Here is a 17,985-nt window from a genome sequence, read left to right as displayed (position 1 = left end):
ACGTTAGCCCATAACCTGATGTTTTTAGATTTAATTAAGTGGAATATGAGAGCGAAGCAAAAACACCCGCCACCTGCAGAGCTGTCCAAAAACCAAAGAGGAAGACTCATTTATTATGACACTCAAGGTTGGCTGCGGTTTACAAATGAATATTAAAGTCGGTATAGGTTCTGAAGATGCCAATTCCAGAGGGGAAATTGTCGTTGAAATTGGCGATCAGTTAACAAGCGAACGTGAACATGCTGATACTTTATCTGACGGACACGCACCGGAAGCGGCAACTGAAGAAGCGGCTACAAACCAATCACCTAGTCTACCTGAAGTGAGCTCATTGGACAGTTCCGGCGTTTACACTTCTACATTGGAGCGTATTCGTTTTTCTATTCGGCAACAAGGTAGGAATAAACCTAATTACTTACCACCTAAGTATAGCTTTATGGCAAGTGAAGAGCAAAAATGTGATCCATTGTCGTACAATGAGGCTATGTTTAGCGCTGAAGCCAGGCATTGGAAAGAAGCAATGAAAACTGAGCTTGATGCATTGAAGGCATGCGGAACATGGGAGCTAGTCAATCTTCCAAGCGGGAAACGGGTCATTGGCTCAAAATGGGTTTTCAAAGTAAAGCGCGATGCAGATGGTAACGTGTGTAAGTACAAGGCACGAGTTGTTGCGAAGGGGTACACGCAAATTGAAGGTATCGACTACAAGGAAACATACGCCCCCGTTGTGCGATACACCTCCATTCGCATACTCATTGCCATGGCTGCAAAGCTTAACCTACGAATACGACAAATGGACGCGGTAACGGCATTCCTCAATGGTAAACTTGAAGAGGATGTTTACATGAAACAGCCAGAGGGATGTGACGACGGAACGAAGCGCGTTTGTAAATTAAAGCGGTCCTTATATGGACTAAAACAATCCAGTAGAGTCTGGAATGAACGCTTGAATGAATCGCTACTCCATTTTGGTCTGGTTCGGAGTGAAATCGATCAATGTGTGTACTTCTTTCCAAGTGAAAAGAAAACTTTGATTGTCGCCATTTATGTCGACGACGTACTTATACTAAGCAACGACAGCGTCATGGAAGACAAGCTAAAATCTAATTTGTGCCACAATTTTCGAATGAAGGATTTGGGTGAAGCCAGCTCAATACTGGGAATTAGAATAACGCGTAATAACGACCATAGCACTATCTCATTAGATCAAAAGCACTACTTGCTTGATGTATTGAAGCGGTTTAATATGTTAGACTGTAATCCAATCTCGACGCCACTGGACCCGAACCAAAAGTTGACGAAAAGTCAATGTCCAACGGAAACAGCTGATATTGAAGAAATGTCACAGAAGCCATATATGCAAGCAGTTGGTAGTTTGCTGTTTGCTGCACAATTGACAAGGCCGGATATAGCATACGCGGTCAACATGTTGAGTCGTTTTGGAACCAACCCAGGCAAAGCGCATTGGGCAGCCGTGAAACGTGTGTTGCGATATGTAAAAGGAACCATTGATAAAAGATTAACTTATCAAAAGGAACATTCAGAGGTCGAAGGCTATTGCGATGCTGATCATGCTGGTAATTTAGATACAGCTCAAACCACAACTGGCTATGTTTTCTTGCTTCAGGGTGGTGCAGTATCATGGGCTTCGAAGCTGCAGAAGCGTATTACTTTGTCAACTACTGAATCCGAATTCGTGGCAATGGTTGCAGCCTCCAAGGAAGCCACTTGGCTTAAGGGTCTACAACGTGAAATTTTTCCAGCAACTCCGAAACTAACCATTTTGTGCTGCGACAACAAAGGAGCTGAGAATAAGGCCAACAACAATTCATACTCGGACGCTACAAAGCACGTACTCATTAAACTTAAGTATTTGCATCAGAGAATTAAAAATAAGGAATTAAAGTTAGTTCATGTATCTTCCGATGAAATGATCGCAGATGCTTTAACAAAAGGCTTGCCTAAAATCAAATTAGAATACTTTTCAAAGAAATTTGGACTTAATTGATTGCTTACAAACACATGTATAAATAGAAACCATTTGCATTATAATTTTTATTTTTATACCTTGCCTTGTATTAAAATATATATTAAAGAGCTATGTAACTATATACTATATTATAAGAGTATCTCGTTCAGAAGGGATGTTGTAAATGTGAACGAGACTTCATTGTAAATGTGAACGAGACTTAATCATTAGATGTGTTTAATATTCATTTGTAAACCGCAGCCAACCTTGAGTGTCATAATAAATGAGTCTTCCTCTTTGGTTTTTGGACAGCTCTGCAGGTGGCGGGTGTTTTTGCTTCGCTCTCATATTCCACTTAATTAAATCTAAAAACATCAAGATTCAAAATAAATTTTCGTTCGAAAATATCTTTATTAGTATATGTAAATACAAAATATAAAATTTTTGAATGTAGATGAGTAAAAACGGCGGAGAGAATAATAAGGCGAGCTGTAAACGGTGGAAAGAAAGGTTAAAGGATGATGAAACAAAATTACAAAACTATAAATTAAGAAACAAGGAAAGAATGCGGAAAGCTAGACAGACGTGGAGAGCACTGGCTGAAGGCAAAGAAGATATAATTCAAGAAAAACGGAAATATAATCGCATACGACAACGAGAGAGGCGCCAAAAACTCTTAGAAAATGGAATGTCATATGCACGTCAAAGCCAAAACGCATCTTACGAATGTAGACAAACCTTGGCGAAAGCTGTTAAAAAAGTGGAGAAAGCAATGCCAAAAGACATGCACAGAAGGCTAAAAGTTCTTGAAGTCCTGGTAAAAAAATATAAGCAGTTTAAAGAAAAGTAAAACGTTAACCAATCCAACAGAACCGTACCAGAAAGCCTAATTAATGCCATCAATGCTTTTTATCAGAATGATAATATTAGTGTGCAAGCTTCGGGGAAAAAGGACGCCATTATAATTGAAGGCAAATTAGTAGCTAAGCGCTTTATGTTAATGACTAGTAATGCCAGTTCTCACGGAAAGGGAGCCGTCATTAAAAGAAAAGTGTGGCAAATAACAAAATCTAAAAACGTTGTTTTACCAGATGCACTATCGTTTTATCAATGTGCACAAAACCACACAAATGGAATTAAAATGTATTTTATGCCATCTGCTCAAATTGATTCATTATAAGTTGGACGAAAAATGGAAGGAAGTGAGAAATATTCCAGGTATATCCCAGTTGCATTCGTTTTGTTGCGATGGCCAACAGTTAGAAGCAGCTAGGACTGCAAATTCCATTAAAAGAACTTTGTTTGACATTAGTAATACTATTCTCAGTTAAGTTAGTTTTCGTTCTTTGTTTTTACATAGTATATAAGATTAATATACTTATTTTTGTTTTTCTTAATTGAAGATATTTTGTTAAGTTTATAATTTTGGTTGTGGAAATAAATATATTGAATATATTGTATTAAAAATCATTTATAATCATCTTTTGCATGTCTAATTACATAAAAAGTAAAAAAATAAACATAAAAAGTATGGTGGAACAAAATGTCGCATGCGACATGTCGCGTGCGACAGTGATTAAAATTAAATAAAAAATAAACTACTTAATATTTTTGAATAAAATAAAAATCATTATTAAGATACCAATGCATAACATTTAAAAATTAGTCGCATTAATATATTTCTTCAGGTTTCGCTGAAAAAAGTGTTTGATTTTTTTGCTTTGAAAGCGACTTCTGTTTTTGTCGGATGCGAATGGCTTCATTTTTTGTAATTATCTTGAAAACGAACAATTTCCCAAAATCAACCTTAGCACCAATCATAGTGCTAATCAAGTGCTATAGCTTTCGCCTTTTGTCAAAATAAAATAATGTTTTGGTATATGTTTTTTTTCACTTTGAATGCGTACGAATGTCGCATTCGACATTGGAGAAATGCCCATATATATCTTATATCTACACTAATATTATAAAGAGGAAAACTTTGTTTGTTTGGTTGTAATGAATAGGCTCAAAAACTACTGGATCGATTTTAAAAATTCTTTCACCATTCGAAAGCTACATCATCCACGAGTAACATGGATTATATTTTATTTTGGAAATAGGGCTCGAGATATAGGTCAAAACGTGGACCCGGGTAACCTTCGGATGTGTATGTACAATATGGGTATCAAATGGAAGCTGTTGGTGAATGCTTTAGTTCGGAGTATTTTTCATGCCGCTCCGTGACTGAGGTCTCGAGATATAGGTCAAAACGTGGACCCAGGTAACCTCCGGATGTGTATGTACAATATGGGTATCAAATGGAAGCGGTTGGTGAATACTTTAGTTCAGAGTATTTTTCATGCCGCTCCGTGACTAGGGTCTCGAGATAGAGACCAAAACGTGGAGCATAGAATGTGTTTGTACAATATGGATATAAAATTGAAGCTGTTGGTGAATGCTTTAGTTCAGAGTATTTTTCCTGCCGCTACTTGACTAGGGCCTCAAGATAGAGACCAACACGTGGACCCTAGAATGTGTTTGTACAATATGGATATCAATTGGAAGCTGTTGGTGAATGCTTTAGTACAGAGTATTTTTCATGCCCCTCCGTGACTAGGGTCTCGAGATATAGGTCAAAACGTGGACCCGGGTAACCTTCGGATGTGTATGTACAATATGGGTATCAAATGGAAGCCGTTGGTGAATGCTTTAGTTCAGAGTATCTTTCATGCCGCTCCGTGACTAGGGTCTCGAGATAGAGAGCGGAGCCTACAATGTGTTTGTACAATATGGATATCAAATTGAAGCTGTTGGTGAATGCTTTAGTTCAGAGTATTTTTCATGCCGCTCCGTTTCTGGGGTCTCGAGATATAGGTCAAAACGTGGACTCAGGTAACCTTCGGATGTGTATGTACAATATGGGTATCAAATGGAAGCTGTGGTGAATGCTTTAGTTCAGAGTATTTTTCATGCCACTCCGTGACTAGGGTGTCGAGATAGAGACCAAAACATGGTATTGAATAAAGAAATAAATAATATGAAAACCATATCTTTTCTGTTCTAAAACATATATATATTCTATTCTAGTTTAGTGTGCCCAGCGAAGCGGGAGGGTTTGCTAGTATACATATATATGTAGGATTAGGGTTATTACTTCACATGTCTGCACGACGTAACTACTAAAATCCAACTTTTAATTTACATCGCAGAACATACTTATATATCATAGGTTTGAGGGATCATCAGGATCTCCGCAATATGTAAAGTACATTGTTAAATAAGCTTAATTAGTAGGAGTAAGAGAGATAGCATAGTAATGTTAGAATAATAATGTAAAGTAGAATGAAGGATAACTTAAGCCTTAGTTGAATGCATACTTCTTCTTCTTAATTGGCGCGATAACCGCTTACGCGATTTTGGCCGAGTTTAACAAAGCGCGCCAGTCGTTTCTTTCTCATGCTAACCGGCGCCAATTGGACACACCAAGTGAAGCCAAGTCCTTCTCCACCTGATCTTTTCAACGCAGAGGAGGCCTTCTTCTTCCTCTGCTACCAGTAGCTGGTGCTTTGCCAACGTGCAAGGGGCCAAAAATCTTCCGCAGCATCTTTCTCTCAAACACTCCAAGCGTCACTTCATCGGATGTTGTCATCGTCCAAGCTTCTGCGCCATACGTTAGGACGATGAGAGTCTTGTAGAGTGTTAGTTTTGTTCGTCGGGAGAGGACTTTACTGCTCAATTGCCTACTTAGTCCAAAGCAGCACTAGTTGGCAAGAGAGATTCTACGATGGATTTCCAGGCTGATATTGTTATCGGTGTTTTTGCTGGTTCCTAAGTATACGAAGTCCTTTACAACCTCGAAATCATGTCAACAGTGACGAGGATGCCGATACGCGAGTGCGCCGACTGTTTGTTTGATAACAGGAGGTACTTCGTTTTGTCCTCGTTCACCACCAAACCCATTCGCTTTGCCTCTTTATCCAGTTTGGAGAAGGCAGAACTAACAGCGTGGTTGTTAAGGCCGATAATGTCAATACCATCCGCATATCCCAACAATTGTACGCTCTTACGCACTTTCCAGGCCTAAAGCCAAACTGATAAGGTCCAATCAGTTGGTTGACGGTGTGCTTCAGCCTCTCACACAATACACTCGCTAGGATCTTATAGGCGATATTTATAAGACTAATCCCGCGGTTGGTTGGTTAGAGTGGTGATTCATCCAGAATCCAACTAGCGCTTCCGCACCATTTTGTTGCCACATCCTCGTTACCAAATTGTTTAACAGTTATTTGCAGCAGGACTATATCCAGTCTGTGCGGTTTAGGAACCTTATTAGGTTGTTGACGTCTACGCCAGACAGTTGCTCGAGACTCTCGAACAGCGGTTTGCCCAGGGTTAACATTCTGTCCTTCCATAGGGCAGGGCATTCACAGAGGAAATGGAAGATTGTTTCTTTTTCCTCCGGTTGTTTACAACTATGACAGTATGTGTTGTGAGGGATACCCATTTTGGCGGCTTGTTCTCCGATAGACCAGAAGCCAGTTATGACTGCCGTAAGTCTGCAGGTGTCCCGTCGTTTCATGTTTATTAATGTCAACGATTGCTTGAGGTTGTAGGTGGGCCATAACGTTCTGCTGATTTTGCATTTCGTCTGGTCTCTCCATCTACAATCTGCAATTCGAAGGTATTTTAGGGAAATTGCATTCTTGACCGCACCTAGTGGAGTGAGTACTGGTACTGCAAGAGCGCTATTCATGGCAGATCCCCCTCTTGCCAGTTCATCAGCTTTTTCGTTACCTTCTATGTTCCGATGTCCCGGGACCCAAATCAAGGTTACTCTATGGTTTTCACTCAAGTTGGTGAGGCTATTCCTACTAATCCCGCGGTAATTGGCACAAATTGCAGGATCGCCCTTCTTATGGTTTAGGCAGAGCACACTTAAATTCCAATCGGCAGGCATGCTTTCATCCGACCATATTTTGCATAAATGCTGACGTATGCACCTTACCAGCTCCTCACCGCCATGTTTGAATAGTTCAGCCGGCAGTCCGTCGGCCCCCCGGGAGACGCGTTATCGCTATTCTCACCTCGTCATGGTCGAGTAGCGGAACTACAATTCCGTCGTCAACGATTGGGGTATCGGGATCTTCACATTCTCTGTGACATGCGCAGCTGTCACTATTTAATAAGATCGAGAAGTGTTCCCTTCATAATTTAAGATTGCTCTGGATGTCAGTCACCAGATCGCCGTCTTTGTTCTTACAGGAAAACGCCCCGGTCTTAAAACCTTCTGTAAGCCGCCGAACTTTCTGATAGAATTTTCGGGCGTTGTTCCTATTGGCCAGCATCTCAAGCTCCTCGCACTCACGTATTTCGGCCTCTCGTTTCTTCTGTCGGATAATACGTCTCTCTTCCTTTCTTAGCTCTCTGTATCGATCCCGGCAACATGACATTCCTCGTCGTACCAACTGTTTTTTCGGGCTCGCCGGAATCCGATTTCTTCTTCGGCGGTGGTACGTAGAGAACGAGAAATGTTGCTCCATTGCTCGTGCATGCCGGGTTGTTGGGCAGTACTTTTTGAGAGCAAGAGTGAGAGTCGAGTGGCGAATCTTCTAGCTGTCTGTTGTGATTGTAGCTTTTCAATGTCGAACATTATTTGCGTAGTTAGATGTACGTTTTTCGCTGCACAGAGGTGTGTGCGTAGTTTGGCTGAAGCAAGGTAATGATCCGAGTCGATGGATATCAACCAGCCGGGCAGAGGCACCTTCCCAACTAAGGGACCGGACATTCCAGGTGCATGCCCTCAAATCATATTCCTTATTTCGTTTGCAGGGGTCGTCATCAGTGTTGGAAATTCTCATCCAAGGCTTTGTTGCTGTTTTCATTGGGGGGGCTTTTTGAGTGGCGGGTCCCAAACCCAGCGCACAACCAGCTATCCTGGAATGCTTCGCCTTCTCACGTTAGCTCACTCCCGAGCGGGTGTACGGAAGCTACCCAGAGCATACGTGGGCTAATCCCGGACGTTGTGAGCTGCTTGAACCATATGCAGAAGAATCGTCCTGGCCACTCCCAAGTGAATGGCGATCAGTAACTTTCCCCAGTTGCATGGACTAGAACCAACTTCCACATGCATACAAGTGAACTTAATATTAACCTTTAAGTGAACAGTTTGGTATATAAAATTATTGTATAAATTATTATTATTATTATTACATAAATTAATATATATATAAATATAAATTGTTTAATGTGGGTGCCGCCACATATATACCTATTTACTTACTCACAAATTTGCATAACTGAATATAAAATACATGCGCATATTATAAACATACATCTTTACCTAAAATTACATTCCATTAACATGTACATATGGATATAGGGTGCTTTTTGAAGACCTTGAGAGCTTAAAACGCTAACAATTATTGTTGGAAAGTTTTTATTATAATCCGGAAGATAATTTCATGGTATTGATATGCTTGATCCCTCGATCAGTCAAATTTTTGACTACGTTTACCAATAAATCTGGTCGTATGTGTCAATAGTGACTAAAATGTTGCAATAAATCGATTGTTAAGCACGCTCTATGGAAAGTCCTACCGTCTTATTAAAACTAAATGTCGTTGATGTTAAATTAATTAATTTTTGGAGACAAAATTTCAGCCAGCATGGCTCTTATGGGTCTTATCACCCCTCGTGTGGAGCCTAGTAGTAGACGACCTGCTTCACTTCCTGACAAACAACGAAATCCGCTGTCAGGGATATGCGGATGACGTTGTAATTATAGCGTGAGGCAGGTTCGAGAACATTATTTGCGATATATTGAAAATAGCTTTAAACCTGACAAAAATATGCTGTTCTGAGGGTGGGTCTGAATATAAACCCGGCCAAAACAGCCATCATTCCTTTCACCAGAAAAAAAGTTTTACCAGAAATGAGAGAGATCAGCATGGACCGTGTTGCTTTGGTCAGCGAAGCTAAGTATGTTGGTTTTGTCCTGGATGCCAGCTTAGGTGGAAGAGGCATGCTGATGCAACCTTGTCCAAAGCAACAAAGACCGTCATGATCTATGTATAAACGTCTAGCAGGAAAATCCTTGGACTGTAGCCCAAGAATCCTGAGATGGAAGTACATCAAAATAATAAGACAAGCGGTCGCTTGGGCATTGAGAGTCACTCTCATCGGGAGTCGTGCGTGTACATCACGGGGGCGATGCGGACCTGCCCTAAAGATACGATGGAGGTGATGCTTGAGCTGACACCGCTTCATATAGTTATTTAGCTACCCAGAGATCATATCACTGAAGCCATCAAATTCGAAAAGAAGTTCAGAATTGAACTGTTCGATAAGTTAAACTGGAGTAGACCTGCATCTGAAAGGAAAGGAGTGTACCCTGTACTAGTACACAGATGGCTCGTCGCTTAAATTTACGGCCCCAGAACCAAGCATTCTATGCCGATGTCTATGAGCGGAGATAAATTTAGACAGAAATTTCCGGAATGAGCGAATTGGCATTCTGAGCGACAGTTAGACGGCACTCAAGACCCTATTGACCTGTGAGCATTTTCATCGGCCACTGCAGGCTGCGTAGTCATCTGCACAAGATCGGGACTTGGTCTACTGACGAATTTCAGGAGACACCAATGCACCTTCTCAAGGAATGCAACGCTATAGCGCGGAGAAGGTTGGGACGTTTTGGCCACATGCAGCCTGAGTTTAATAAGGGAACTGGGACTGGATGAGTAGGCGGCACAAAAGATCATGAGGTCGAAGTGCAAACCTCATAAAGAATCCTTTCATCTATGGTTCGATACCGCTCGCTATTCATAGCAACAGCAGCTCCTTCCTCATTTCGAAAGAAATAAGGACGGATGATGCCGCCAGTGCTCTATGAACTTCACGAGCATATTTATTTTTTTTCAAAGTAAATTTCCACAATTCGGAAGGATTGGTCTGACGTTAAACCTTACTGAATAGAAATGACAGCACAGTTTGCCATTCTCAGCTGTCACACCATAGTTATCGATATCGATAGTTCTCATGCAGAAAAAAAACACCTGATTTTATCAAATAAGAAATGATTGATGTGTTGGTATGTTAATATACAATATACAACAATTGTAGGCGGGACTTTTACAACTCAGATCGGTTTTAATAAATAAATACGATAAAACATCATTCCGGTGAGGACATTTGCAAAAAGGAGTTCCAAGCTACATGCATCCGTTTCCATTGAAACTTTAAAACAGCCTCTGATATTAATTGCTCTTTACAGTCTTACCAGACACCAGCTGAAATCTAAAGACTAGTTGGCCAATTTCAATCGTTTTCAAGGTCGCTTTATAATTAGTGCTAAACCGATACAAATCCTATACTGGCGAACGGATACAAATAAAATCTCGGGTTTTATTGATTTTTTCGTCTACAAAAATATTGAGGCAGCTCATTTGTTTCTTACTAAAGGTTTTGTCTTGAGCTCGGACCATTTACTGGCACACCGAGCAATACCGCAAATTACAGCACAAAACCAAAGGGCAACAGACAACTCATTGCTTGGCCTCCTGATGAGAAAAAGTATCCACACTTTATCAGAGTATCCACCCTTAGTAGCAGAAAAACGGAAACGCTTGCAGCAGATCTCCAGAAATTAAAACGAAATTGAATTAAAAGAAAATAGCTACACACAGCGATTAAGACATTTAAAAATGATGTATTCAATGCATTTTTGTCTGGGTGCACAGCTTATAAAAGTACAGAATATTTCTTGTGGAAAGCGACTAAATTTTTTAATAGACCAATTCAACACAGCGCTCCTGTTCAATTTTACGAGAGCAACTGGACTAAGACTAGCGAGCAAAAAGCGAATCTACTTGCTGAGCATTTGGAAAAAACCTTTAGTCTTAATGAAGGCATTGATGAAGTACAACCTGTTGGAAGTTGCCCTGAGTATGATGGATATATTATTTAAGCTACACCAGAAAAAGTTGACAAGGAAATAAATAAAATGAAGATTAAAAAGTCCCTCTGATTTGATTTAATCCCGGCGAAAGACCTTCGAAAAATGGCATTACCTATTTAACAAATGCCTCAGCTTAAGGTACGTATCTATATAGTCGTATCTATATCGCCGAAGTTATCACGATAGGCCTGGTAAATCACCAAACGAAGTGTCTTCTTATAGGCCAATATTCAGTAATATCCAAGCTTTTTGAAAAAATACTTTTACTTTTCGATAATTTAAAACGATTGTGTGGATTTTATTGATGTTTTCTGGAGTTACCCCCTGGACGTGCGCTGCGTTGTACATCATCGGTGTCTCTATGACCACATTTGAAGCCAGCAAAGCATCGTTTTATGGTTGTTTCTGATGGAGCGGAGTCTCCGTAACACTTTCCAAGCCATTGCTTCACTTGAACGGTATTTTTCCCCATCAAGAAGTAGTGTAAAATTCTTTTTGATCCATTGTTTTGAAAATAGCATAAGTAGCGTCACTCTCAGCGCAATAACTCACGAACTAATGAATAGAATATAATGTATTTTTAAGATTAGTACTAACTGAAAAAGAGGTGAATGCCATCTATTTATTAGGCCCGGTACTTTTCAGCCCATGTGTTATATAGTAGTGTTTTCCCTACTACTTACAAGCCACTCTTCATCGATTCGTCGATAATCCCATACGGCGAAGAGCCCAAACATGTGGGAATAAGACTTAATGCGAAACTGCGCCAGACAGCTAACCTCAAGAAAACACCAGAAGAGCTTGATTTGAAATTAGATAAGCTATATATCTCATTGGTAGATGCTCAAGCGTATCACTCCGCAACAAATTGCTTATTTACAAACAACTACTAATACCGGTTTGGAGATGCGTTAGTCAAAAGTCTATCCAACGTCCGCTAAACAAAATCCTGTGGAGCATAGTAAACGCGCCCTACTATGCAAGGAATAGCAATTTTCATCGTGATCTGGGCATAGAAACTGTGACTGAAGTAACAAAGCAATTTGCAATAGCGCACAAACAGCGACTAAAAATCTTATCCAACGATGCAGCATAAGGCTTAATTCGACTGAAATCTATAAAATTACAGATAGTAACTTTAGTTTAGTGGAAGAGCTTCATGCCATTAAATAAAGACGCTTTTTAAATCTACTCGCGCGACCGAGGAGGTTTGGGGTCCATAGTGCGACATTTATCAAGTGAATCAAAAATTATCGTTTGTTTTGGTAATTGCCTAGGCAAAGTTTCAATGTAGAACTGCCATCGAGGATTTTTTTAACAATCTTCTTAGAATTAGGACATAATTAAATTACTTGCAATTATTGACGACTCTGAAAGAAATTTTACACAAAAACAAATGGAAAATATTTGCCCTTAATCAATTAATCAAAATATTACCCTTAATAAAAAAAATACGATGCCACAAGAGCGGTTGAGTGGGGCAGCACATCTTTATATCTATAAGTATAGACTCAAACTCCCACGGGGGGAAGAAAAAAATCCCTCAATCAAGGGACGAGTCGAAATCAAATAAAAATTTTCATGTGATTAAATCTCTTTATTTTTTCCATCGTGATTTGGATTCTATTTATTTTTATTGCAAAAATAAATTTTATGTGCTTCGTTATTAATTTTTTTTTAAGTATTCGTATTAATGGCGAACACCACAGAGCAGGGATGATGAGCTCTATAAAGACATCAAGAAAATATTCAGCAGTTCCAAACTTTTACTAGCTAGCAAAAGAAGAAAGAATAAAATTTTTAAAGACTACCTCGGCGTTTCTACATAAATACTATCAGTTATCACTATTTTTAACTCGATTAAGGGGGAGTAACGTTTTTAAATTTTTTTTGTGCATTTTTTTTTATTTGGTTTTTTAAATGAAGAACCTTTCAAGAATATTCTGTGAAAATTTTAGATGAATCGGAGCAAAACTTACAAAGATACAGCCATGTAAGTGTTGCTACCTACCTGGCTCAACCGCGCGCCATTTGTACTTTAAAGCGTTTTTCCCACAACTTACGTTTTCAAAGTCGGTGCCCCTCATAACTTTGAAACTACTGCACCGATCCTTTTGAAATTTCGAACACTTTTTCTGTAGATGTTTTACAAGGTAACGCCGAAGAGTTTTTTTTCGAATTTGTTGATACTTTTGTTTTTACGGTAACTAATTCACCGATTTTTTACGCGAAAATCGTGTTTTTGACTTCAACGTGTTCCCAAAAATCGAAAAATTTTTAATTTCAAAAAACCCTCTCGGCGTTACCCGGAGAAAACGATTATCTAACGAAATAATTTTGGTTTTTTGATTTCAGATGATTTAACACCGAGTCATGAGGGGCACCGCAAAACTACTTTTTTTTGAGATGCGTCCGAATAATTTCTGCCATTGCCGTATTTTTAAATATTTTTGGATGAAAATTTCACAAAATATACTTCAAATGCTATAGTTTTATGTAGTAAAAGATTTGACGAATAAATTTTAACTGTGTCATCAAAAAAAAAAAATCATAAAAATGTGCCTTTTTTCCATGAATTAACGTTACCCCCCTCTTAAAATCGGTAAAGTAGTTAATACGCCAATCAAGAAGAAGTCAAATTTTAAGTGAGGAATTTCGAAAAAGAACTAAATTAGGTAGTTATAAATGATTTGAAAACATATCACGATGAAATCTCGGATTTTTTATTGAGTGGGAACTCCATATATTATGCTTGTATGCACACCGGGCTTTGAAAGTAAGCATAAATGTAATATTAAACTAAGCACGCATAGAATAATTTGTGTATTTATATCTATATTTATTCCAATTTTATAACGGCTTATTAATATTATAGAAGTAAAAAATAGTAACTACATTTATAGATACATAACGTTTGATTATTCCTAACATATTTAAAAAAAATGGGAAATGAAGCATACATAATTTTATTAACACAATTCGCACCTTCTTTAACTCCCTATTTTCCAAACGATTCAACTTTGCCTACTTTGCTGCCGATATTTATAAAATTTCCAGAGCATAAACAATTGTCGGTCTAAATTGAAGTTATAATTCAAAAAACTTAGGAGTGAAGCGTGAAAAGGTATGAACCCAACCTTCTCCAATTCACATGTATTCCCGCACAGAGGTCACACAACTAATGATAGGGATACAATTTAGACACCATAAAGATAAATGCGCTCGGAGCATAAATGCGAGAATAAGCGTGAAAACACTTATCAACTGCGTGTGCCAGATATTTGAGTGGGTGGGTGAAATGTACCTATGTAAGTGTTGTTAAGCTTACCTGAAAATATGTTTGACCCTTGTCTACCCAGCCGATGGCGATGTCAGAGCCAGCAAGGTTGCCATCAGGCGAGAATCCAAATCCAACGTAACCCAGCGTACGTGCTTGTATTTCGAACGTAATATCCTGATTAATGATTGTCCATAAAATGCGAAAATCCGCATTCAAATCGACGGCATGATCCCAGCTCAAACCGTTCCCACCAACTCCGCCACCATCACCACCACTAGATGCCCCCAGATGACTGCCACCTTGGCCAACAATGGTGGAAGTAATATCTTCGCCACCGTGATTCACTGTAACTACCTTAGCTGTCATTTCTGCTGCTGATGTTGCTGCTGTGTCTGCCGCTGCTGTTTGAGGAGAGATGAAACTCACAACCACAATGAAACAGGATATAAAACATGTGATTAACGATGACAGCGATGAACTTGAATGTTTCACTTCCTCCTTCTGTGCTGCTGCCTTAGCTGAAATTATACTCTTTGCAATGCCCATTGTTGTTGCAGAGGTCGTCGTCGATTTTCCGTTCTAAATTAATGATATCGCGATGAGTGTGCTTGAATGCGGTCCTGAGAGCTTATGAGTGCCTTTGTATATGTGCGAACCTACACCCGGTCATTCGGGTGCGTGTTAATAGTTTTCAAAACGAATGGCAAACAAAAAATAGAAAATGTGCGTAAGCGTTCAGACCGTTTGCAACTTTGCTGCGTGTACCGGATTTGGCAGTTCGTTTTTATAAATTACACTTAGGTTGACCAACCTATTTCGTTAGTGACGGTCAGTATGTGCTTTGTTGTCGATTGCTCTTTTTCTTCATAGCACCTCGGCTAATAAATGTGTGTGCTGCAAAACAGAAACCTCAACGCACACACATATCCAGATGGAGTTGGGCATATGCTTGTTCGTACCCCACCCGAAAGTACTTCAAAATAAACTTGACGGCAATTTGGCGCACGTCATTTATTGCCTTTAAGTCCCGCTACCATCGGTTTGCAGACCAACGAGTTGCCAAGTCCTATAACGCTGACGTAGCCGTTCTGTTGCCTCTTTGCGAAATTACTTAGAGCTTCAATATGCAATAGTTAGGTCGTTTTGTTGTCGTATTAAAAACAATTTTCTCAGCCGGTGGCCGCATAAGAGAAAATCTACTACTATGGACACTTTTATGCGCTGTTGCTCGTGAGCAAATGTTGCCTATGGCTTAGAAATACCAATTCATATATACATACGTGTGTATATATGAGCGTGTATCCATATGATCTGCCTTTTTTGCGTTTTTTGTTCTGTTTTTAGCAATTTTAGTTTATTTGGCCTTTGCGTTGTTCTTATTTTCAAGCTTTTTGTGCATTTGTGTATCTGTGTTTTTATTTTGATATCTTTTCTTTTTTGGTATATCACAGCCCTGATGTTATAAATAGCGTTTCCGCTTGTTTACGGAATGACTATTTTGGTAGCTTATTGGCCTATATTGCCATAAGGACTGGCAAGAAGAACGCCTGCTGGCGGTTAGTGGAATCCACTGCCTCACGCCACTTTTTTAAGTCCTAGTCCGCTTTTTTCTTCCTTTTAGTTTAGCAGCTGCTAGTGTCAGAGGCTTTATTTTAATCGCAATTTTATTACATTTAGCCTGATCTTAATATCGGAAGTAGAGGTTGTGCTGTTCCAGTGTATTCTTATTAGGTGTTCACAGAGGTAAAGACGTGCGACAAATGTTTCTAATTAAGTTTACTTTTTGCTGTTCCGATCACGTCGTTTTTGTGAGTTTTAACATTTTCGTGTTGTGCTCACGTTGGCATTCACGTAATTTGTACGCGTCTTACCGGTTTCGGTGGCATCAACCTTTCGTGTGAAGTTGGAATCAGGGTGCGTACACAACAACGAAAACACTGCAGCAACTTCTGAAAGACAGAACAGACAAGAAAATTACACGTAATTAGTTTAATTTACTTTTGAAAATGTGTTTGATGTGTGTTTGAATGTTAAATCGAGTATAATTGCATAAATGCGCTAAAAAGACGGAATTCAACTTTCAGTAATGCGGCGCTGGAGCAAAGCGTCTGTTAAAAAAAAATAGTAAAACCAAAACAAGTGGACGACATTGCCTCCTTGGCTTGATTAGAGTTGTGGAATGGAATGGAGTAGTGCGGAATAGTGAAGTTTGAATGCACCAAATACCCAAAGAGAGTATCAGTAAACTGCCTTCGATGTCAGGACGGAGCAAAACTAATTATTCGAGTGTATCTTTGTCGGCATAAAATGACCAATGGCTTTAGAAATATTTGAAATATAGAAATATTATACTTGTATTGACGTCACGCTTGCTGGAAGTTGGAGCGAAGAGATGGTAAATAATATACATATTTCGCAATATTAAGCGTAATATATATATATATATACATATATACCAATTCATAATATAAATATGTATATATATGGGGCATTCTTCGCCAACCGGACACCCCCATCTGCCCAGAACAGTTTTTATAAAAAAAATTTTTCCCTATGCCGAAATAAAGGCTTATGTCATGTACTTTAATTTGTCATGTGGCACTTTTTAAATTTTCAAGATGGACGACGAATATTGACAAATATGTTGGAAAACACCAAAAAAAATGAAGTAGTTTGTTAAGAAAAGTAGAGAGAGAGATTCTGGCGCAACGTTCGACTGTTTCATTAACAGCACTAGTTCTTGATGTATTTCACATGTCAAACGGTACAGAAATAATTTGAACAAATTATAGAAAAGTCTAAACGAATAAACTATTAAAAATAAATCTGTCAAACAGTTCTTTTTAGAACTATTATCGCCTAAAAAATGTCGGGAAAATCGAGAAGAGATCGATGCATTAATCCCTTTAGAAAAGTAGGTCCATCTTGAATATTTAAAAAGTGCCACATGACAAATTAAAGTACATGACATAAGCTTTTATTTCGGCATAGGGAAAAATTTTTTTTATAAAAACTGTTCTGGGCAGATGGGGGTGTCCGGTTGGCGAAGAATGCCCCATATATATTATTCCATCCAGTAATATTGTAATAGTGTGCTTGATTTATCGATTCACTTGAATAAATCCACTCAGTTTGCCTAAATTAATTGCGCATTAAATGTATGAAAAGAGATCGTTTTTTAAGCATTTATTGTCTTTGGTGGAAAACTTTTTAATTCTAATAAAATGAGAAAGCAGAAACGTTTAACAAATCGCGAAAAAGAACAAATCGATAACTTGACCTTTGAGGGAATTTTAAATCGCCAAATTGCCAAAAAGATTGGTCGAAGTCCAAGTGCAAACTACAAGGGCAGATCTACGATGGCTTAAACACCCGCAAAGGAACGGAAACCCGCAAAATCCTTAGGATTAAATCAAATTCCGCCCTTTCAACAGCAAGAAATTAAAAAAATGGCAGTGGTTTCTACTCTAAAAGTGCCACATCTGAAGCATAACAAATTACAAAAAACCACCTTTGAATAAATTTCGCAGAGAACACCGCCCCGATTTTGCAATGGACCACATGGCTTGGAGTTCTGTTACATATAACGATCCCGATGACTGGAAAAAAGTAATATTTAGTAACGAAAAGAAGTTTAATCTGGATGGGGCGGCGGATGGATACAATTACTATTTCCTTGACTTAAGGAAGGAGGAAAGGCACTTGAGTCGACCTCACAATCGTGGAGGTTATGTTATAGTATGGGGAGCGATATCGTATTATGGCGGGTTTGAATTGAAGATTGTAGGCCACAAAATG

The 17,985-nt window shown here is 39.0% G+C and overlaps 1 protein-coding gene across 1 annotated transcript in view; it reads right to left on the bottom strand.

Moving 5' to 3' along the window:
• The window catches only part of LOC129240339 (MOXD1 homolog 2), a 170,572-nt gene extending 154,446 nt beyond the window's left edge, over positions 1-16,126 (bottom strand). The window contains exon 1 of the mRNA XM_054876085.1: positions 14,236-16,126. Coding sequence (XP_054732060.1) covers positions 14,236-14,733 — 498 coding nt within the window. The 5' untranslated portion in view covers positions 14,734-16,126. The remainder of the gene's footprint in view (positions 1-14,235) is intronic.
• Between the last annotated feature and the right edge of the window lie 1,859 nt (positions 16,127-17,985).

Source organism: Anastrepha obliqua, chromosome 3 (genome assembly GCF_027943255.1).
Source record: "Anastrepha obliqua isolate idAnaObli1 chromosome 3, idAnaObli1_1.0, whole genome shotgun sequence".
NCBI lineage: Eukaryota > Metazoa > Arthropoda > Insecta > Diptera > Tephritidae > Anastrepha > Anastrepha obliqua.
Note: the sequence above shows the minus strand (reverse complement) of the source record. Positions and strands in the feature narration are given on the sequence as shown.